Here is a 22,104-nt window from a genome sequence, read left to right as displayed (position 1 = left end):
ACTAAAAAGTATGTTGACCTTAAACTTGTGAATAAGTACAGAATACTGTATTGTATAGCTTGTTCAGTGATGCCCTTGACGTTTGCCCGTTAGCATTAGCCAGTAGTACTAATGCCGTCTGTGAACATCGATAATACAGTATAACTCCAAAGTACTTGTAAACCTAATGTAACTTTTGATAATGGCTCTCACATTCAAGTTAGCAACTTGAGAACCCCGCTGAGGTAATATGTACTTTAACAATTTAATGATGTAAAAAAACATCATTCTAAATACTTTAAAAACTGCAATAATTTAGTATAGTCCATATTCAATACTATTGGTTGGCCGAGGACTCAAACTAAATACTTCCGATGTTCTGTCGTTCGATACATACTTCAGTCTGAAACTGACATCAATTAAATCATTGGTGGTGACATCAAAAGGAGGGGTGTTGTACAAAACAAAGTCATCAGCGATTGGATCATCTCTAACCAATCAGAGTATCAAAGCCAATGACACATTTTCTAAACGCAGCTTTATCCATGTGTGTTCCGGCTCTGGTCCAATCCATCAGTTTCTGGGACCAATCAGAACGGCTAGAGTGTGTTTACATTCTAGAAATCATCGGGGAGGTACTCGGATTCAGACTCATTGCGGAGAACAAACGAACGTCCGTGGGCGTAGCGTAGCATATGGCCGGAGCAAGGAGTCTGGGCAGTCAGGCAAATACATTGGCTCTTCTCTTTTAAATTTGAACTGGTCTGAAAATACAAGAAAAGTCAAAGCAATATAGTGGAGAGATAAACAGTTATTTTCACCTAATGCAGATAAAGGGGCGGCAGGTAGCCTAGTGGTTAGAGCGTTGGACTAGTAACCGAAAGGTTGCTGGATCGAATCCCCGAGCTGACAAGGTAAAAATCTGTCGTTCTGCCCCTGAACAAGGCAGTTAACCCATTGTTCCCCGGTAGACGGTCATTGTAAATAAGAATTTGTTCTTAACCGACTTGCCTAGTTAAATAAAGGTAAATAACAAAAAGGAAGAAGGACTAGGAAGCCACTTCAGGCTACCTTGGGAAGCCTGATATTTATGCCAGAAGAGTACACAATGTCCACTAGTCAGCACCATATGGGGTTTCATTAACAAATTAAAAAAACTCCTGGCAAAAAAAATGGAATGGATAGTTGGTTAATTGTGCAAGCAATTACTTCTCTCATCGCCTCATGTAACCAGAATACTCCTCATCTTCCTCTTCCTCAGACGTAGCTGTGTACGTCTGTGTTATGGCAGGCTCTGTGGCCCGAAACTTGGTGTCAGAGGGCAGGAAGGGAGTGGTGGGCTCAGGGGGCTCCCCCAGAGAGAGGTGTTCTGGTTCCACCATCTCTCTCTGCCTCTTCGTCTCCTCATGTCTACTACCTAGGGTTACAGACAGCAGGTTGATATCCAGGCAGCTCTCCTCCTCCTCCGGATGTAATCCCTCTGCATTCCCTGTGTCTCTCTCTGAGGAGAGACTCAAGCTCAAGTCCTGTCCCCGTGAGGCACATTGAGCTGGCTCTGTAAGCTGACTGGTTTGTAAGGGTCTAGGCAGTGGCTGGTTGTTTGATAGGGACATTGAGAGGCCGTCAGGTCTGAGCAGAGATTCAGGCTGTTGGTCGCTGGTTATGAAGAGAGGAAAGTGAGGGCGGTTGGGCTGTGTCTCAGCGGTGGTCTGAGTGTCTGTGGATGTGGCAGTGGGATATGCCGGAGAGAGGGTGCTTAGATAGGGGTGTAGGAACATCTCTGTTCTAGAGGAAGAGGAGGAAGAGAGGGGGTTATGAGAGGTCAGACCAGCAGTGATCCCTCGTGTCTTGTACCCTTGTCCTCCCCCACTGCTTCGCTCTGTCTCTGCCTCACTTTCTTCCTCACTCTCGCTGTCCTTCCCAGTGCTTCCTGAAGGGGGCGATGGTGGCACTAGATGCACTGAGGGAAATGGTTCCTCATTATAGGGCACTGGATGTAGGTTCTCCTCGCGGTGTTGTATTGAGCTCTGCAGAGAAGAGATAGAGTTCATCTGTGAGGTTAGGAGGTGGGTAGTCAGACACGTTTCACAGAATAAGACCACGGCTACCGAAATGTTTTAAAAATGAAATACGTTGATAAAAACAAAACAGTCAATCAACAGACCGTTTTGTTTTTTACATTTTTTATTATATACATTTGCAAAAATGTTTAATAACTTGTTTTTGCTTTGTCATTATGGGGTATTGTGTGTAGATTGCTGAGGGAAATGTTTTATTTAATAAACTTTAGAATACTGCTGTAACGTAACAAAATGTGGAAAAAGTCAAGGGGTCTGAATGCTTTCCGAATGCACCGTATACAAAGTATTCGATAAAGAGACTATGAGAGAGAAAGAAGAGGGGGTTTTTGTTTGAACCATGTTGGTTTCAGGAGCCTGGGGCTGCAGCTATCTGGTAAACACGGAGCCGTTTCAGTCTTTGTGATCACAGCACAATCACATGTATCACAGTGGGGGGGTGTATGCGTGTGTGTGACCTGCAGCTCTTTCCAGCGTTGTGCAGGGCTGTCTTTATTTTTGTTAGGGTGTAGATCAGCTTTAACAGTGCCGACAGATTGTAGCTTCCGTCAATGTAATTGTCTGCATCACTTCCAATCCCCCTATATATTTCTTTTGTAACCATATAGAGTACCAGTCAAAAGTTTGGACGCCTACTCATTCAAGGGTTTTTCTTTATTTTGACTATTTTCTACAATGTAGAATAATAATGAAGACATCAACACTATGAAATAACACAAAAGGAATCATGTAGTAACCAAAAAAAAAGTGTTAAACAAATCAAAATATATTTTAGATTCTTCAAAGTAGCCACCCTTTGCACACTCTTGGCATTCTCTCAACCAGCTTCACCTGGAATGATTTTCCAACAGTCTTGAAGGAATTCTCACATATGCTGAGCACTTGTTGGCTGTTTTTCCTTCACTCTGCGATCCAACTCATCCCAAACCATCTCAACTGGGTTGAGGTCTGGTGATTGTGGAGGCCAGGTCATCTGATCCAGCACGCCATCACTCTCCTTATTGGTCAAATAGCCCTTACACAACCTGGAGGTATGTTTTGGGTCATTGTCCTGCTGAAAAACAAATGATAGTCCCACTAAGGGAAAACCAGATCGGATGGCGTATCGCTGCAGAATGATGTGGTAGCCATGCTGGTTAAGTGTGCCTTGAATTCCAAATAAATCACAGTGTCACCAGCAAAGCACCCCCACAGCATTACACCTCCTCCTCCATGCTTCACGGTGGGAACCACACATGCGGGGTTCATCCGTTCACCTACTCTGCATCTCACAAAGATACGGCGGTTGGAACCAAAAATCAGGACTCAGACTAATGGACAGATTTCCACCAGGCTAATGTCCATTGCTCGTGTTTCTTGGCCACAAGCAAGTCTCTTATTATTGGTGTCCTTTAGTAGTGGTTTCTTTGCAGCAATTTGACCATTAAGGCCTGATTCACGCAGTCTCCTCTGAACAGTTGATGTTGAGATGTGTTTGTTACTTGAACTCTGTAAAGCATTTATTTGGGCTGCAATTTCTGAGGCTGGTAACTCTAATGAACTTATCCTCTGCAGCAGAGGTAACTGGTTCTTCCTTTCCCGTGGCGGTCCTCATGAGAGCCAGTTTCATAGTGCTTGATGGTTTTTGCGACTGCACTTTAAAACTTTAAAAGTTCTTGAAATTCTCCGGATTGTCTTAAAGTAATGATGGACTGTCGTTTCTCTTTACTTATTTGAGCTGTTCTTGCCATAATATGAACTTGGCCTTATACTGAAGATTGCCCTATTTGGTATACCACCCCTATCTTGTCACAACACAACTGATTGGGTCAAACCGCATTTATAAGGAAAGAAATTCCTAAAATGAACTTAACAAGGCACACCTGTTAATTGAAATACATTCCAGATAACTACCTCATGAAGCTGGTTGAGAGAATGCCAAGAGTGTGCAAAGCTGTCATCAAGGCAAAGGGTGGCTACTTTGACGAATCTCCAATATATTTGGATTTGTGTAAAACTTTTTTGGGTTACTACATGAATACATGTGTTATTTCATAGTTTTGATGTCTTCACTACTATTCTGCAATGTAGAAAATAGTAAAAATAAAGAAAAACCCTTGAATGAGTAGGTGTGTCCTAACTTTGGACTGGTACTGTATATATATTTACCTTTATTATTTCCCCCTAACTTTACCACTCCTCCTCTAATTGGAGTAAACTAATGAACAACAACACTTCGGCTTCTACTTCCACCTTATACATTTTACTTGACACAACATATTTTACAATAGTTATCTTGTGTTTTGTTTTTAAATCCCATCCTTCAGCTACCATGAACCCATCTATCTCTGAAGTCCATCCAGTTTTATTTCTATTTTGCCATATTTTTCAACTGTGCTGTTATCTTTCACAAAAGTTCTGAATTTCTATACACGGACACAGTATATTTTACATTGTTGTTTCTAATCCCATCCTTCAGCTCCCCTCAACCCCTCCCATCTATTTCTGAACACCATCCAGTTGTGATTTCTATTTGCCATATATGTTTCAACTGTGCTGTGATGTTTCACAAAAGTTTTGAACCTTTCTATTCTCATAGTTTCTACAGATTGTAAATTAAAGATAAACATTTTAGCTAAAAGTATTATTATATTATTAATCGACTGACTGACTTTTCAAATCACCCAGTAGAGCTAACTGCTGAGTTCGCTCCAGGTAAATGTTGCACTTCTCCAACCATTCCTGGACCTGCGACCAAAAACAATCTACATATGGACCAAATAAAATGTATCAAATGTTGTATAATAATTTAAATAGAAAAATTCGAAGTTTTGAATCCGCCGTTGTTTTGCTGCAATTAGTTGATTGTAATTTTGGGTAGAGCTGACATTTCCATATATTTCTGTAAACTGCATGTGTGACATAACTCCACCAGTCATATTTATGATATAATTTATAAAGATGATACTTTTTTTGGTAATGTTTTTTTTTTTTTTTTTTTTTAAATCTATATTTGAATTTAACCACAATATCTGCTGAATTATATGTTCTATCTTTTCTGGTCGATTAAACTGAAATTGCAACCAACTTTCTATGGCTTGTTTTAAAAATAGCTATACTATGGAGATTATTTCATTTTCAAATATCCGAAAGTGAGTTTGTAATCTGAATTAAAAGTAAAAAGGCCATTCTTGAACATGGGGTGAGACATTCTTACTAATTTGCTAGAGAACTTGTCCGGATTTAAGTATAACGCTTGTATGACTGAAGCCTTTAGTGAAAGGTCTAATGCTTTAATATTGAATAATTTCTGCCCTCCGAATTCATCTTCATTATATAAATAATCCCGCTTAATTTTGTCTGGCTTGCCATTTCAAATAAAATTGAATATTTTTTGCTCATATAAAAAAAAAAAACTGGTCGCTATGTAGGCAAGGCCATAAGCAAATAGGGCAACTGGGACATGACTGAAGAGTTAATCAAGGTGATTTTTCCACAGAGACAGTTATTTTCCTTTCCAAGGTAGCAAAATCGTCTATTTTTGCTAACTTTCTATTAAAATGTATTGTAGTAAGATAATTTCTCTCTTTCGGGATATGTGTACCAAATATGTCTACATCACCGTCAGACCATTTCATTGGTAAACTACACGGTAATGTAAAAGTTTTTTTTGTGTGTGATTCTATATGTAATATAGTACATTAATCATAATTTGGTTGTATCCAGAGAGATTAGAAAAAGTATCTAGATCCTCTATGAGGCCGTGGAGAGATTCTAATTGTGGTCTTAAAAGAAAACATGAATCATCAGCGTACAATGACACCTTTGTTTTTAAGCATTGGATTTCTAACCCTTTGATATTATTGTTGGATCTGATATTAATAGCTAACATTGCTATGGCCATAATAAATAGATATGCCGATAGTGGGCAACCTTGTTTTACTCCTCTTGACAGTTTAATACTTTCTGAGAAGTAGCCATTATTTACTATTTTACACCTAGGTTTACTATACATAACTTTAACCCATTTTCTAAGAGATTCTCCAAAATGTTAATATTTCAGGCATTTATATATAAATTCCAGTCGTACTTTATCAAAATCCTTTTCCAACTCAGCTATGAATATCAGGCCTGGTTTTCCAGATTTTTTTTATAGTGTTCTAATGTTTCCAATAATTGTCTTATATTATCTCCAATGTATCGTCCATGTAAAAAACCTGTCAGATTAGGATGAATAATATCCAACAATACCTTTTTAATTCTATGCGCTATACATTTTGCTAGAACACTGACATGTAAGGGGCCTCCATTTTTTTTTAAATGGACCAGATCTTTATATTTACCACTTGGGTCCTGTTTCAGTAATAATGAAAATTAGACCTTCTTGTTGAGTATCTGGTAATCTACCATTTCTATAGAAGTGGTTAAAACATGCTAATCATGGTCTTCTGAATACATCAAAAGTTTAGTGTACTTCCACTGGTATGCCATCCAACCCTGGAGTTTTCCCGGACTTAAAGGCTTTAATTGCGTCAAGAAATTCCTCCTCTGTAATTTATCCTACACATGAATCTTTCTGTACAGTTGTTAATTTTACATTATTAATCGGAAAAAATCCATACAATTATTTTCGGTTAGTGGACTAAAAGTAAAACGTGCTTAAAGTACTTTGCTTCCCCTTTCAAAATATAGTTTGGTGAATCATGGGTTATTTATAGTAGCATTTCTATGTTGAAGATTTAAAAAAAATAATTGTGCAGGGCTGTCAGTCTCCACTGTCTGAGTCTCCTGTTGACATTTTAGCATGAGCTAAGATTTGTGACGTGACTTTATGCTACGAGAAACCCAACACTCTTCAGTCAGTGCCTCATGGGTCTTCTGGTCTCGGCTGGCTGCGTCACAGCCTGGGATCGAACCCGGGTCTGTAGTGACGCCTCTAGCACTGTGATGTAGTGCCTTAGACCGCTGCGCCACTCTGGAGGCTAGTCCCAGACCCCTTCTGATCGAGTATTCCAACTTCTAGGGTGTTTTTCCTAGTTTCTGTGCTTCTGCATTGCTTTCTCTTTGGGGTTTTAGGCTAGGTATCTGTGAAGCACAACTGCTGATGTTAAAAGGGCTTTATAAAATACATGTTATTGATTGATTGAAACCAGGGCTATAATAGATCTATCTGTATCAGTCTATAGCTTACCAGTACTTCTGGAAGGTGTTGTCTCAGACAGATGAATCCAGTGCGGAACAATAGGGTAGTAGTAAACAGCCCAGACAACACGAGCAAACACAAAACCACTGAGATCTCTGTGTCTGTGGAGAGAGATAGGCAGTCAGAACACAAAGACCACATATGTACACACACACACACACACACACACACACACACACACTGTACCTGCGTTGTAGTTGGCAGCAGTTACGGCACAGTGTGGTTGGCTGTAGGATGAGTTCTTGTTGCGTCTCCCCTCGCTATCTATTATTCTGACGGAGACACAGTACTCTCTGCCTGGAGCCAGGTTCTCTAGAATCTTTTCTTTCAGAGAAGCTATCTTCTCAGAGTACTGGACACACAACAGAAACCAATCAAACCAATGCATCATGGCTTGAATACACAGAGTTATTCAGCACTGAAACGAGAACATGCCATGCAATAGTAAAGCGTCTCTGATGATGCAGTCATGATGTTATACTGTGTGTGAATCTGTCACTCAATTTCAAATTGACCCATATAGCTCCAACCCTTAGGCATTTTTGGCTCTTCCTGTCCTCACCGTAGCTCCATGTCTGCTGCTGCTGATGCTTAAACTGTAGTGGAACCTGTTGTAGACATCCCACAGGCCGTCCACAGGAGGCCTCAGGTCCACACACAGAGTGCTGCCACAGGCCTTAACACTCACCACGGGCGAATCCAGGAGGGCTACAGGACACACAGAGGGACAAACAGCACTTAGTGGCTGCTGTTCAACCGAGCTGTTTTTAAAAAGTCTCTCCAACAGGGGAGAACATGTTTTTAAAATGAAGAACGTGTCAGCCTACTTGTGGTTGTATTTGACAAGCTAGTGCTCCTGAACACAACTCCAAAGTATTTTAACATTAACCTTACAAACTCCATTCCCTGGTACCCTCCTTCCCCCCACAACCCTGATAAGCACTGGCCTGCTCTCCTTTGGCGTGACTGAGGAAACGCTGACACTCACTGTCAGCGATGGGTTTAAAGCCGCTTTGGTTGGCCGGGGGTGAGACTTGGTTCCCAGACACAGCGTACACATGGTTGTAGTAGGTGCGACTGTGGCTTGAGAATGCTTTAGTCAGGTTACACACCAGTGGGGACTCCACGTGCTCACAACCAGCCACCACCTCCCAAGACTGGACACCCCTAATTTAAATGAGGGAAAAAAGAGAGCGGTAATGATAGACAGAGAGAGAAGTTCAAGACTAACTTATTTGTTTGCTAGTTGGCCTAACGTTACACAGTAGTTAGTATGGTGTGTGTGTATCATTGAGCTAAAATACAAGAAGACACTCCCAAGTCATGTTCTGACAAGTCTATCTTCATCTAGGTGTATGATATTGTTCGGTTCTAATTCTCAAGACTAAAAAAACTCAACGGACAAAATGAAAGCTGAACCAAGTTTATTCTTCCCAGAGGGTCAATACAACTGCATTAGACAAAACATGTTTCCACCAACACAAGTATATACACTCCAATTTAGATGCACTCCTTCTCGCCAATCCTTACATCTATTATGGTTTGACGGGAAGACAAAGTAATAAACCATAATTTCTCCCTTAAGGGGATCTGACCTGACCTCAACCCTTCATTTGCCTAATCCTCAGATCACCACCCGTATCCCCTATAGCAATCCCGTGACTTCCTCCTGTCCACCCAACACATTCCAAAGCCATCTGGCTCCTACAGATAACCATTAACTTCTGATGTAAAAACCAGTCGCTATCACTCTTTAAATAAGATACTTCTGAATATAACAATGTTCCAAGTTTAACCCAGAATCTAACAATATGTTGTGATTACAGTACTGAATCATTCAAAGAGCAAACACATCAAGGGAAGGCAGTTTTGGCCTATTCAACTGAGAGGATGAAAGAGAGAGAGATACTCATACAGAATGACACAACTACGTCATACACACATATACCTGTCAGAGCGAACCATCACGCGGTAGTACACGCCCCTGGGGGACCCAGGGCCTGGATCCCACCTCAGCTGGTGGACAAAATGTCTGGAGGAGAGAGTCACATTGACTGGAGCAGGCAGATCACACATAACTGAGAAAGAAGAGGAAGATACGTTACATTTAGGGTGTCGTTTTTGTCCTGGATGCTGATTGGCTGAAAACCCGTGGTATATCAGACCGTATACCACGGCATACTATGACACACAATCACTTGTTTACTGCTCTAATTACGTTGGTAATCCATTTTTAATAGCAGTAAGGCATCATGGGGGGGGGGGGTCTGTGATATATGGCCAATATACCACGGCTAAGGGTTGTATCCAGGCACTCCACTTCGTGTCGTGTGTAAGAACAGTCCTTAGCCATATTGCTTAAATATACCACACCCACTCAGGCCTTATTGATAAAAGTAACTTAAAGTATAGGCCTACACCCACACCATTTTGTTGTTGGGGTACGGCCACACCATTCAAACACAGGAAAGCTTCTTTTTAACATATTTAATTTGTTTTCCATCTAAAAAAAAAAAAGTCTATTTCACTCATATTGTAACTAATTATAGGTCATTATTTCAAAGAAATCACACTGGACTGTTACTTTAAGTATTACCCCTCAGAAATACAGTAATGATGACTGCAATTATGAAGCTGTAACGTTACTGAGGAAAATATATTGTACAAGATGCAGAGGGGGGGGACAAGCTATGCAAAAATGTCTCACCTGAATGTGCCTGTAGTAACCAGGTGACCATCCATATCACTGGAGTCATGACACCATTGCCACAACACTCAGTGGTCATGTCAATCAAGCTGACTCTTACATCCTCCACCTTGACTCCACTGTGCAGCAGCTCTCATGTCCATCCTCTTCTAGCTGAAAGGACAGATAGGCGACATGGTCTCTTTGCGTGTGGTGTTTGTTTAGTTGGTTCAAAGGATCAGGTGATTGAGTTGCAGATGTACTGTTTAACAGTGTTCAGGGGGTGTTGAGGGGTCTGGGGGTTCATCATTTGAGGAGCACTTGTTTTCACACAACTCAAAACAACATTGTGCTGGAATTTTGGAAAGATAAAAGGGGAAAAAACGGACTAATTTGGTAAGCTACATTAGGCTATTGCAACCGGGGTCGTGTCAGAATGTGTTTCTTTTCCTTATAATTTTTTTTAAATATTTTTTTTTTTACAGAAATCTGCTTCTTTGTGATAATGTAAATGGGAACTTGTGTAGCTATGTGGCATAACGAGTTGATATCACTAATTCTCGTTTTGGGTGGCCAACTAGCAGTGGTGGATACTTGAGTAAAAGTCTAAATGTATTTGACTTTAAATATACTTCCGTATCAGAAGTAGAAATCTTTTCAAATTGCATATATTAAGCAAACCAGACCGCATAAATGTAGTTTTTTATTTTATTTACGGATAGTCAGGGGAACACTCGCACATAATTTACAAACGAAGCATGTGTTTAGTGAGTCCGCCAGATCAGAGGCAGGCGGGAGGACCAGAGATGTTCGCTTTATTAAGTGCGTGAATTGGACCATTTTCCTGTCCTGCTAAGCATTCAAAATGTAACATGCACTTTTGGGTGTTATGGTTAAATGTATGGAGTAAAAAGTACATAATTTTCTTTAGGAATGTAGTGAAGTAAAAGTTGTCAAAAATATAAATAGTAAAGCAAATAAGTAGTACTTAAAAAGTAATTTTACACCCCTGCCAACTAGTTACATCGACATTACCAAAACAAGCGTGCAACGGAGATAGTAAGAACAAAACACGATAACCGCTAGCAAAACAACAGTTAGCTAACGTTCGCTGTCGGTTCCACTAATGCCATGATTCCGTTAGCTTCTCGCTAACAAAGCCTAGGCCAAACTGTATATATCATTTGATAACTACAAGCATAATGCAATAACAATAAAGCATAGCTACCGATATGAGATGTTCACATTTCTGCCTGGTTGGCAACAGAACGTTAAACAAGAGCCAGTCCTCTGCCACAATTGGGGTGCTTTCCGCAACTGCTGCCAGCTTGAAGAAATTCAAAGGTTTTTGCCGCGTTCAAAACAACTGGGAACTCGGAAATATCCGACTTACATGCGTTAAAAAACGAGTTACGACTGGGAAAATTATTTAACGGTCATCCAACTCGGAATTCCAAATCGGGAACTCGGGCCTCTTTCTAGAGATCAGACTTTCCCACCTGAAGATCAACGACGACGTAATTTGACCTCGTATTTTTCCCGAGTTCCCAGTTGTTGTGAACGCGGCATAACAACGCTGCTACTGGAAATGACGACAATGTTGAGCAACCAACCACAGATCTTTATACGAACAGATTGGCTTTACCTGGGGGACATTGTTTCACACTAAGCAATTCGTTTTTTTAGATAGCAGTGTACTTTAACACGACATATAAATCTCGACGTATCAAGGAATTTCCCACAGAATAACTTTTGGAAACAATAGCCTAAAAGACACACATTCCACACAAAAACCGGGTCACGATTTGATTATTGAGCTCTAATTCTTCTTTCATGAAATTGCACGTACATTACAATAAATGAAACTGACACACATCAGTGGTATTCAAAGTCGGGGTGGGTGGAACTGCATTAATGTCGCCAAATAACAAACAAAAAATACAAATTAATAGTACATGGGACAATATACAAACGTTTTTGATAAAGATAATTTCAAAAAATCAAATGTATCTGAATGAACAGAATCCTGATAACACTTAGAGACATGTTTAGGCTGTCATTAGTTTTGGGGTGAGGATCGGGAAAGTGTGAATACCTTTGTTTTACATACACATTTCTCAACAGAAGACAACATTTGGGAAGGAATGCACGTGATAGAAGGCATATTCAACCAAGTGGAATATCTGTGCAATTATCGGCTAAGACACGTACACTGTAGGCCTAAATGGCACGCACACATCAATGTCCCATATAGCCTGAGAAGTCTTCCTCCTCCTCTGTCTCATTGTGAGACTGCACAGTGCCAGTGTGCGTTACCAGGCAGTCAGAGTATGTCTTTGTACAGCTGACAGCATGTCTATCTGAATATTCTGAGTATTTGTGTGTGCAGTCTGTCTGTGGCGGTGTCAGTACTCGGCCTGTATCTTCCTGTATCTCACCCTGTGATCCCATGCTGTCTAGTCCTAATGTCCTCTGTAAGGAGTCTATGGAAAGTAGAGGCTCCTGCTCCTGTTTGGAACAGCCTAATAAAACATCCGTCTCATTCTCATCCTCCCTCTTTAAAGCCTCCAGAGTCACAGAGAACAGATTGATATTAATAGTGGTCTCCTCCCTCTCTTTCTCCTCCATCTCTTTCTCCTCCTCTCCACCCAACCCTACAAGTCCCAGAGGTCTGGGTTGATCTCTGTCTTGGCTGTAAATTACCTTCACTAGTTCACCTTTGACCTCGCTCTGACCCTGACCTACAAGCACCACCACACCCACAGGAGCTTCCTCTTCCTCCTCAGCAGCTGCCTCAAAACTCAACCCCCCAGAATGCCCTACTGTGTTAAGGGCCACATTGGCCCCTGATGCATCCTGGGACTGTATGGTGCCGGCGCTGCTTTTAGAGGAGAGCTTGGGGGCGCAGTCCATGTAGTAACCATTTCCCCCCTCCTCCTCTTCACCCTGTGATCCCATGCTGTCTAGTCCTAATGTCCTCTGTAAGGAGTCTATGGGAAGTAGAGGCTTCTGCTCCTGTTTGGAACAGCCTAATAAAACATCTGTCTCATTCTCATGCTCCTCCTCCTCCCTCTTTAAAGCCCCCAGAGTCACAGAGAACAGATTGACATTACCAGAGGTCTCACCCCTCATCTCTTTCTCCTCCTCCACCTCCCTCATCTCTTTCTCCTCCTCTCCACCCAACCCTACAAGTCCCAGAGGTCTGGGTTGGTCTCCGTCTAGACTGGAAATGATCTTCGCTAGTTCACCTTTGACTTCTCTCTGACCCTGACCTTCAAGCACCACCACAACCACAGGAGCTTCCTCTTCCTCCTCAGCAGCTGCCTCAAAACTCAACCCCCCAGAAAGCCCTGCTCCGTTAAGAAGGGCAACATTGGCCCCTGATGCATCCTGGGACTGTGTGGTGCTGGAGCTGCTATCAAAGGAGAGCCCCACGTCGCGGTCCATGTAGACCGCACCGTTTCCCTCCTCCTCTTCATCCTCCTCCTCCTCTTCCTCCCCTGCTCGGTTTGAGTTCTCTCTGTTGTGGTGTGCTTTTGATGTGAGGGCCTTTCCTTGTTTTTCTGGCTCAGAGGATATAGAGACCAGGTCAGGAACTGTTCTCTCTGGGATGACTAGGTAGCCCTCAACCAGGGCAGTCTGCATGGGGAGAGGGAGAAGAGAGAGGCTGTGTTAGACACAGAGAAAGGCACAGTGATGTCACTGCCTGAAGCTGATTTAACTTTATGTGGACTACAGGGCATGAAAGAGTTGACGTTAATGTTATTTGCCTTTTGCAGGAATTTACTTTGGCTTTGCATTTCTTAAGCTCCACAAATTCACATCCTGGACCAACGGCAAAGCCAAACAAATAATATCACAGACAAACAGTGAGAGAGTTGTGAGAGAGATGGGTTTGACAATGTAAACATATGTTTCCCATGCCACTAAAGCCCTTTACATTGAATTGAAACAAATGAGTGTAGGGTGTGGTTAGCTACAAGATAGAGCCATTTCTCACCAGTGATCTAGGCAGGCGGGTCTTTAACTTGCACAGGAACCCAGTGTAGAACAGGACAAACATGAGAACCATCAGGCCTGCTCCACTCACAATGAGGAGAACCGACACCCCGGCTACAACAGCAGGGACTGGGGGGGGGGGGGGGGGGGGGGGGAGACAAGTCATCTTTAGACCCCTGTCCAAGGTGCACTGAAGGAACAGAATAATCCTGATAACATAAGAGTTCCATGCAATATGTAAAATAGTAACACATGACCTAATATCTGGCATAGTAAAAGTGATGAAGCATAACTATAGACAATATTCACCTCTGTTAGGCTCCACAATACTGGTGTGAGCACACTTCCACTCAGAAAGCTGTGTTTTCTTGTTGGTGGTGATCTTCGTATGCACCCTCACACAGTACTCTGCACCCACCTTCAAGTTCTCCAGCATATAACTTAAATGACTTGTACGGGTCTCTTTGAACTGAAAATGAATATGATTGAGATGAAATGGTCATCATTTGTAAAATAAAAAAATAATTTGAATAGAATTTGACACTACAATGAAGACAGGGAAAGAATAGGCATTGTTGTTTTCACCTGAGTCTCTCCTGCTCTCTTCCAGTCGATCTGAAAGGATACGGTGCTCCCATAGACCTTTTGAATGGTTCCCATCTCAGGCAGTGTGATGTTGATTACCAGGCAATTGCCACATCCATCCAAAGACAATGTTGGAGGACCAATAACAGCTGTGGAAGATATAATGATACAGTAGCATCATTTCACAATTAAATACTTTCCTTTTTTTTTTTTTTTTTTTTTTTTTACAAGAACATATTATAACAGACACATTGACACACAAATACATGTCTAGATTGTGTTATGTGATGTTAACTTGGCTAATGTAAATAATGGCCCTCACACAAACACTTGGTTAAAATCCCTAGCAGAAGTATAGTCATCCGCCTATTAGCAAGACAGAATTACCAGCAGACGTACTCTGTGTGAAAGGGGTGAAGGTGATCCCGGCCAAGGGCGACTCTAAGAGGTCGTGGGAAGCCTGAACACACAATCTGTGTTCTTCTTTGTGGTGCTTCAGATCCAGCTTCTGATTTGTCATGTTGGTTTGATGTAGTAGCTGTAGGGTCATGTTGTTTTCTCTGTTAGGATAGAAATGAGGAGGTACATTTTTTAATGTAGCGAATAAAATTACAAAGTAGACCTAGTTAAATTACTTTATTGACAAAATACAGTTAGTTAATTTGGATTCCAAATAATTACAACTTTGAATCAATGTGGTCTTCAGTCCTCAACAAGATATATTCTTTCTCAGAGTGGCGCGTGTTGCCACATTACTGGTTTAGTAGTCTTTCCTGTTCCATAATGGCTTAAGAGTATTTATCTATGCATATATTATATTCCAAAAAGATTGGAAATGTGATTTATCCATATTGGGAAACGTATCTGATGATTTATACATATGTACATTGGATGATGCCCACATTGATCATGTCCAGGGTTATACATATCTGGGTATCTGGATTGACGAAAAGCTATCTTTCAAAAAGCTAACTGATGAGTTAGTTAAGAGGTGTTTAGGAATAGGGAATGTCTTTCGTTAAATAGCAGAAAACAAAATAATTCAGTCTACATTCATTCCGGCTTTAGACTACGGCGATATCTTCTATATCAGGTTTTCCCAAACTGGGGTACGCGCAATGCCGTCGGGGGTACGCCAAATAAAAAATGTGATTCACATTTTTTTTTTTAAATACCAAAAATATTATAATCAAACAGCACATTTAGATTTTCCAACGGGGGCTATACATTTGGGCGAGTTTTTTCCCCCTCCCCTGAGTAGCCTCGTTTCACTGCCAAAAATAAAATAAACCATCTGGCGAAATAACAACACAATGTCAAATACAGGTAGCCTAGTCAAATGATTAACATCCAATCACATTAACCGTTACTCTCTCGCGGGAAACCTTCACTCTTGCGCAGACATTTAGAAATGAAACATGACAATTTGAAAAATAAGCCACGGGAGTTTTTGGAGCAAGAATAAAGATGACTTTGGAGTAGTAAGACATGTATAAAAGCAACAGATACCATTAATAAGAAGGGGCTAGAAGCGTCTTATATGGTGAGCTACCGAGTGGCTAGGACAGGCACGCCCCATACTATTGTGGAGGACTTAATTCTTCCTGCTGCCGCAGATATGGGCTGGGACAATGCTGGGGGAAAAGGCAGATAAAACTATACAGACAATGCCTTCATCAAACAACTACTGCTTCACATACAAGCCAGTGAATTCTATGCGTTACAGCTGGATGAGTCAACAGACGTGGCGGGCCTGGCACAGCTCCTTGTATATGTCCGTTACGCTTATGGGGGGTCAATTAAGGAAGACATCCTCTTCTGCAAACCACTGGAAACCAGGACAACATGAGATTATATTTTTAAAGTACTGGACAGATTTGTGACATCAAATGGACTTTGGTGGTCAAGATGTGTTGGGATCTGTACTGATGGAGCAAAAGCCATGACAGGGAGACAGTGGAGTGGTAACGCGCGTGCAAGTAGTTGCTCCCGACGCCACTTGGGTACACTGCAGCATCCACCGAGAGGCTCTTGCTGCCAAGGGAATGCCTGACAGCTTGAAAGACGTTTTGGACACTACAGTGAAAATGGTTAACTTTGTTAAAGCAAGGCCCCTGAATTCTCGTGTATTTTCTGCATTATGCAATGATATGGGCAGCGACCATGTAAAGCTTTTACAACATACAGAAGGGCGCTGGTTATCAAGGGGAAAAGTATTGACACGTTTTTTTAAATTGAGAGACGAGCTTACAGTTCTATACTAACCATAATTTTCACTTGTCTGACCGCTTGCCTGGCGAGTTTCTCACACGACAGGCCTTTCTCACCTGAATGATCTGAATCTAGGATTACAGGGACTCTCCACAACTATATTCAATGTGCCGGACAAAATTGAGGCTGTGATTAAGAAGTTGGAGCTCTTTTCTGTCTGCATTAACAAGGGCAACACACAGGTCTTTCCATCATTGTATGATATTTTTTGTGTGCAAATGAACTCAAGCTTACGGACAATGTCAAATGTGATATAGCGAAGCACCTGAGTGAGCTGGGTGCGCAACATTTCTAGACCTCTTTGAAAAGCGAGTCAGGTAAAGAGCTTTTTTTGTCTTAAAGGTGCAATGTTGTATTTTGAGACATGCTTGAATAAGCTAAGTAGCCAATAGGCAGAGGGCTGCATAATTTGTCTTATTCTCTGTAATAATTGTATGGGAATAATAATGTATTTTATTTTGTGAAGTGGTTTCTTGCATCAAACAACGCAACATTTTCAGTCACCTCCTTGTCTGAAGGACAAGTGGACAAACAGGTTCATGTCAAGCCCTGCATGTTTTTTAGAAAAGTCTCATGTTCAATGTAGGTCTACATTGAACACCACACATTGGCTGCTACTGTAGGCTGAATGATAGAACAGCTATTTCCATGTTAAAATGTTATGGGATGCATCTTCTCCATTGTTTCTGATGGTAGGCCACTCTGGTAGGCCTACGTTATGATCAAATAGCCACAGTAGCCTACTTGGCTACTGTTAAAATTAACTTAAAGCGGGTAAAGCCTCAGTGTTCACAGTAAACGCACTCTGGAAGTTGCACAGAATTTTCACAATGTTCAAGTTTGCGCTCAACAGACCTGAAATTCGCTCAGTGCCGAGAAAAATTAGAGGGAACATTGCTTGCCACTGTATCCCAAACAAGGAACAGTAAATCAATAACTTGCTGCCAGTACCAGGTGTGTTAATTGTCTGTAATGTCTACTTGTTAAATCTTAATAATGTCTTAATGTAAATTGTAATTGTTTGTAATGTCTTGTTAGTTCTGTGTTGGACACCAGGAAGATTAGCGAACGTTTTGGCGTCAGCTAATGGGGATCCTAATACAATGACATTAAAAAAGATTCACAGGCCTTTTTTTTTCAGTGGTAAGATCTGCATAGCAGAGTACTGTCTCTGGAGTTGAGACACTATGAGGGTGCAAACACACTTGGTAAGATAGGCAAATTGTTCTGAATAGACTAAAATGTTGCAATACACACGCAAAGGTGAAAAATTCAAAAGCTTATTTCTAAGACCAGCGCTCATCTCCACAAAGTGAAAAACTAAATGCTCTGACAGAAGACATTGCTTTTCACTAAAACACTCATTGGAAAGTTATGATTTAAAAAACTGTAATTATAGCATCATCATTATTACTACACCTAACGTCTGACACACGTTACAACCCAGTCATATCAAGTGTCATGGGAATCAGATCCCCATCATTTGTCTAAAGTCCATAAACCTTAACCACAATGCAGTAGTAGAATTATCCAATATGATAAACACAAACAAAATCATGATGATGGGTGATACTATAATCTATAATTTAATATGGGGGAAGGGGGGGGGGGGTGTAGGTGACAACCTGCGAAAGATCTTGTACATGGTCCTGGGTGGTGTGCCTGGCCCAGGGATCCAGCGGAGAACATGGTGGAAGTTGAGAGAATCGATGGTAACATTGACTGGAGCAGGGAGGGTACACAGTGCTAGGATGGCAAAAGGGGATACAGAGAGGGTCATTATCATTAAACTCATAAATGAAGATAGCATACAGTATGTCAGTACAATCCACTATACTGCCCACAGACACAGACTGTTTGTGGGTGTATGTGTGAGAGCAACTAGAGACTTCAGTATCTTATCCCAGCCAAGGTACAGTAAATCAATAACTTCTACCTAGCTGCCAGTAACCCCACCATGTTATGTAATCAACGGCCAATGGTTACTTTCTTAATTTGACTATGACAGTTTATTACAAATCAGTCTGACAGTATTTCAATCTAAAAGACAGTATGGTTTGAAGTGACTGAAATGCATCAGAAAGGTATTGAGAAGTTCAGAAGACCACCAGGCAATAATGTTGTATGATCTTCTGTGTAGAAAATAACACCATCATTGACAATGTTCTTTCCCCCTCAGTCTGATTTAGTGCCTGGTCTTGCCCACGCTATTCTAATGGCTTGTGGGCATAGTAGCTGGAAACAGTGTTCCCGAGTCGTATCTTTCAGTAACGGCATCATAATATTGTTAAGCTTAAAACGTTAAAAAGAGAGCCACATTTGTAGGAAGAAAACAGAAACCGGTCTGTTAATTACAACCGCATCTAGAATCTACCCCAAATTTTCTTTTGCAACCTCATTTTCAAATTGACCCCTAGTTTGGGAAACTCAACACTGCTCAGCAGTAAACAATGCTACGTGGAACCTGTTCTTAAACCCATAATAGCAGTGGACAACTTACCATAAAAACACTGCAACATCAAATAAATAGTTAGAAGGAAACGTTTCATATCTTTTTATTCCTAAAACCTTTTAAACAATTCTATAGAGGACTGGTCCATTGTTGGTCAATGTTCTGAAAAACAAAAGATATTGAATACAGAAGTGAATATGAAGTTATCCCACTCACACAAAAGAAAAGGTAGAGCAGTACTGTGAGGTTTGTTTGAAGTCTATTGATATAACGACCAGGTTGTATGATCTAATGTTGGGACAGGTGAACAATACTTGACTCAATCTATGCTTACTTTAGGCTACTGTTATGTGTTTATATAAATATGTTGTCTACAACCAGTCTGCAACTCTTGAAATTATTAAACACAACAAACAATTTTAATGAATAATATAAAAGATAGAGATTTGTGTAGTCTTCCAAGTCTAGTGTTTCTAATAATGACTTCGCTAGTAAAGGGGTAACGTTACGCTACACTGTTCCTTGATCCGAACTAAATGCTGACATTAATAAATAATTTTACCTGAAGACATGCCTTCCTTGATGAATCCCTTTCAAAGAACGTGATATTTCTCCTGTGCGTAAAAGCAGAAGAGAAAAATAGACATGTAAACACATAAACAGTCTGGCCGTGCAGTGAATACTAGTAATTTATTCGTTTCTTTCAGTCACGTGTTTTCCAAACGTCACTCGTTTCCGTGAAATCACATTGTAACCCGGTCGAACGCTCCCAAATGACAAAAAAATTGTATAACTAAACCAAGATAGACCACAGCCTGTCGTTTGCAATGGAAACAAATAAGTCATATTGAGATGAGATCCTATTCGTCCGTTCTAGCAGATATCTGCATATTCACGTTAGGGAACGCCTACTCTGTGAAGTGCGCGTGTGCAATAACTAAATTCGCCTTTGCGTTCCTTCTAAACAATGCGATTTTTTATAACTTTGGCAAAGGTTAACGTCTACAAAATGTAGTCCACTCTGTTTATAACATATTCTAGTTTTGGGAACAGAAAACTGTATTGAGATAAAAATGTTTAATCGATGAGAAAATGTGCAGAATGTCGACCAAAATCTTCTACCGTCTTCTACCACTACCGGCCACTGGGCTTCCTCTCACTACCATATTTGGTAGTGAGTTTGAACGCCAAGCGGATGCTGTACATTTATACATCTGGTGAAATATCTGTCTCAATGTTCTATCTGTGGAATGGACTTCTTCTATGGTATATTGACGATCGCACAATTTAATGTGCATCCGGCAACCTGCTGTGCGGGATGGAAACAGGATTCCCCAAAATGGAACAAAAAAAAAGAACAAAAAATAAACTAAATCAAACAACTTTTCTGTTAACAAAATAAAACATATGATCCATACACAGGCTCACGGGGAACCTGGGAGGGCGGGTCTTCAGAAATAAGATCCTTAAGTCCCCAAAACTTTCTGCCGCAAACACAATAATGTCCAGGTTTCTTTTACTTCTTTGAGACTTGTGCCGCACAGTTTATAACTGTGGAAATGAACGCCACAAAATCCAACTTTTTAACGCACAGGCTATATTTTGGCTGGCAGCAAACATTTACTACAGACTGTGATGCGTCCACTACCACATCTTCACTAGCATCACTTGTTTTCTCAATTCTGTTCATCGCTTCTGCATAGGAGATTCGATTGACCGCACTGATTTTTGTCACCTCAATGTCCTTCACGTTTACAGGGCACTCCAGGAAGTCTGGGTTAGTTTATTTTGTAAATATTTTCTTAACTATATTTTCTGAAAACGGCATTGTTCATTAAGGGCTTGTAAGTAAGAATTTCACGGTACGATCTACACTTCACCAGGGCGTAGCCTAACGTGATCAGAAATCTCAACTAGCAAGCAATGAAGAATTGAGTACGTGCGCGTTCACGCGAATGGAGGATTCTGGCAGGGGGGGATTTTCGGCACAAGACCGGTCCTTGCCGTTATGCCGGGATAGGAGAGACCAAAACATGTCGCCCCCGCACAAAACTAGAATAGTCTCAGTAAGCAAAATGACGTTAAAAGGACGTCTAAAATACGTATTTACCAGATAAAGATAGGTTCAATTTAGGTTCAATTTAGGTTCTGAATGAAAGGTGAAAAGGCATTTTCCATATGTTTAAAAAACATTTTCCAGGATTTTGAAAAGGCATCTTTTCCAGATGTTGAGAAATACATATTTTCTGGATGTTGAAATCAGGTTAATTTTCGGTTCTGAATGAAAGTTGAAAATAAGTAATTTATATACGTCTATGTTTGGGCCAAATCAAGAATGGTCCAGACTGGACAAAAACTGAACCTAACATATGATTGGTTCAGATTTAGTCCGGATCAAAAATATATGTCCGTGGACGTTGAAATCAATGCCTGTCCGGAACTGCACAAAAAAAGACGTCCTCCTGTGCTGAGGTATAGCTTACAGTGTTGCCTAAAATTACATTTTTATGAATGTCCATCTATGTGGTAAACTTAGATGTCGGCTTGTGCTTACTGGGGTGTGGCCTACAATGTCATCCCGCAATGGAATTTTATGAATGCCCATCCATGTGGTAGGCCCACCATTTGTAAAACAGGAAGTTGCATTGGCTTTATTAGTTCTGTTTCCTGTGACTAATTCATTTGTCTATTTAAGCTCTGAAATCAGTTACCCAACTTCATCAGGATTTCTCGAGCCTTTTTGCAAAGTGTTTACACAGCGGGAAATGTAGAAGTATTTTTCTTGTTTCGCTATGATCAGCTTGTCAAACATTGACCGATACAAACTTGAAACCACTGATCATGACAATGGAGTGAAATTCCTGGACAACAG

General features: G+C 40.9%; 2 protein-coding genes across 3 annotated transcripts; both read right to left on the bottom strand.

Moving 5' to 3' along the window:
• Positions 1–911: 911 nt before the first annotated feature.
• On the bottom strand, positions 912–11,600 carry crfb2 (cytokine receptor family member b2). Its single transcript, XM_039007341.1, has 8 exons — positions 11,154–11,600; positions 9,947–10,099; positions 9,188–9,317; positions 8,228–8,406; positions 7,802–7,947; positions 7,426–7,591; positions 7,228–7,340; positions 912–2,006 (listed from the first exon to the last, which is right to left on the bottom strand). Exons 2-8 carry the CDS (start codon positions 10,023–10,025, stop codon positions 1,194–1,196), a joined length of 1,626 nt encoding a protein of 541 aa, XP_038863269.1. The 5' UTR covers positions 10,026–10,099; positions 11,154–11,600; the 3' UTR covers positions 912–1,193.
• Positions 11,601–11,723: 123 nt separating this feature from the next.
• Positions 11,724–19,958, bottom strand: LOC120058558. 2 transcript variants are annotated; one of them, XM_039007339.1, is made up of 8 exons: positions 19,795–19,958; positions 19,281–19,394; positions 18,406–18,526; positions 14,909–15,069; positions 14,510–14,658; positions 14,234–14,393; positions 13,926–14,053; positions 11,724–13,564 (listed from the first exon to the last, which is right to left on the bottom strand). In XM_039007339.1, the coding sequence occupies exons 2-8, from the start codon at positions 19,327–19,329 to the stop codon at positions 12,164–12,166; spliced, it is 2,169 nt and encodes a 722-aa protein (XP_038863267.1). In that variant the 5' UTR covers positions 19,330–19,394; positions 19,795–19,958; the 3' UTR covers positions 11,724–12,163. The 2 variants fall into 2 exon arrangements, with proteins under 2 accessions (XP_038863267.1, XP_038863268.1); XM_039007340.1 differs by lacking the exon at positions 19,281–19,394.
• Between the last annotated feature and the right edge of the window lie 2,146 nt (positions 19,959–22,104).

Source organism: Salvelinus namaycush, chromosome 13, assembly GCF_016432855.1.
Source record: "Salvelinus namaycush isolate Seneca chromosome 13, SaNama_1.0, whole genome shotgun sequence".
Lineage (NCBI taxonomy): Eukaryota > Metazoa > Chordata > Actinopteri > Salmoniformes > Salmonidae > Salvelinus > Salvelinus namaycush.
The sequence above is the reverse complement of the archived record's forward strand: the minus strand, read 5'-3'. Positions and strand labels throughout refer to the sequence as shown.

Bases quoted from the DNA above. Each gene is read 5' to 3' on its own strand.
- crfb2 (XM_039007341.1), bottom strand. From the start codon at position 10,025: ATGACCACTGAGTGTTGTGGCAATGGTGTCATGACTCCAGTGATATGG. The intron at 9,318-9,946 runs GTGAGACATTTT...CTTCTTTCTCAG, and splicing joins GTTACTACAGGCACATTCAG to TTATGTGTGATCTGCCTGCT. The intron at 2,007-7,227 runs GTAAGCTATAGA...TCTTCTCTGCAG, and splicing joins AACACCTTCCAGAAGTACTG to AGCTCAATACAACACCGCGA.
- LOC120058558 (XM_039007339.1), bottom strand. From the start codon at position 19,329: ATGAAACGTTTCCTTCTAACTATTTATTTGATGTTGCAGTGTTTTTAT. The intron at 14,394-14,509 runs GTGAAAACAACA...ATTCATTTTCAG, and splicing joins AGAGAGCAGGAGAGACTCAG to TTCAAAGAGACCCGTACAAG. The intron at 14,054-14,233 runs GTGAATATTGTC...CCCCCCCCCCAG, and splicing joins TATTGTGGAGCCTAACAGAG to TCCCTGCTGTTGTAGCCGGG.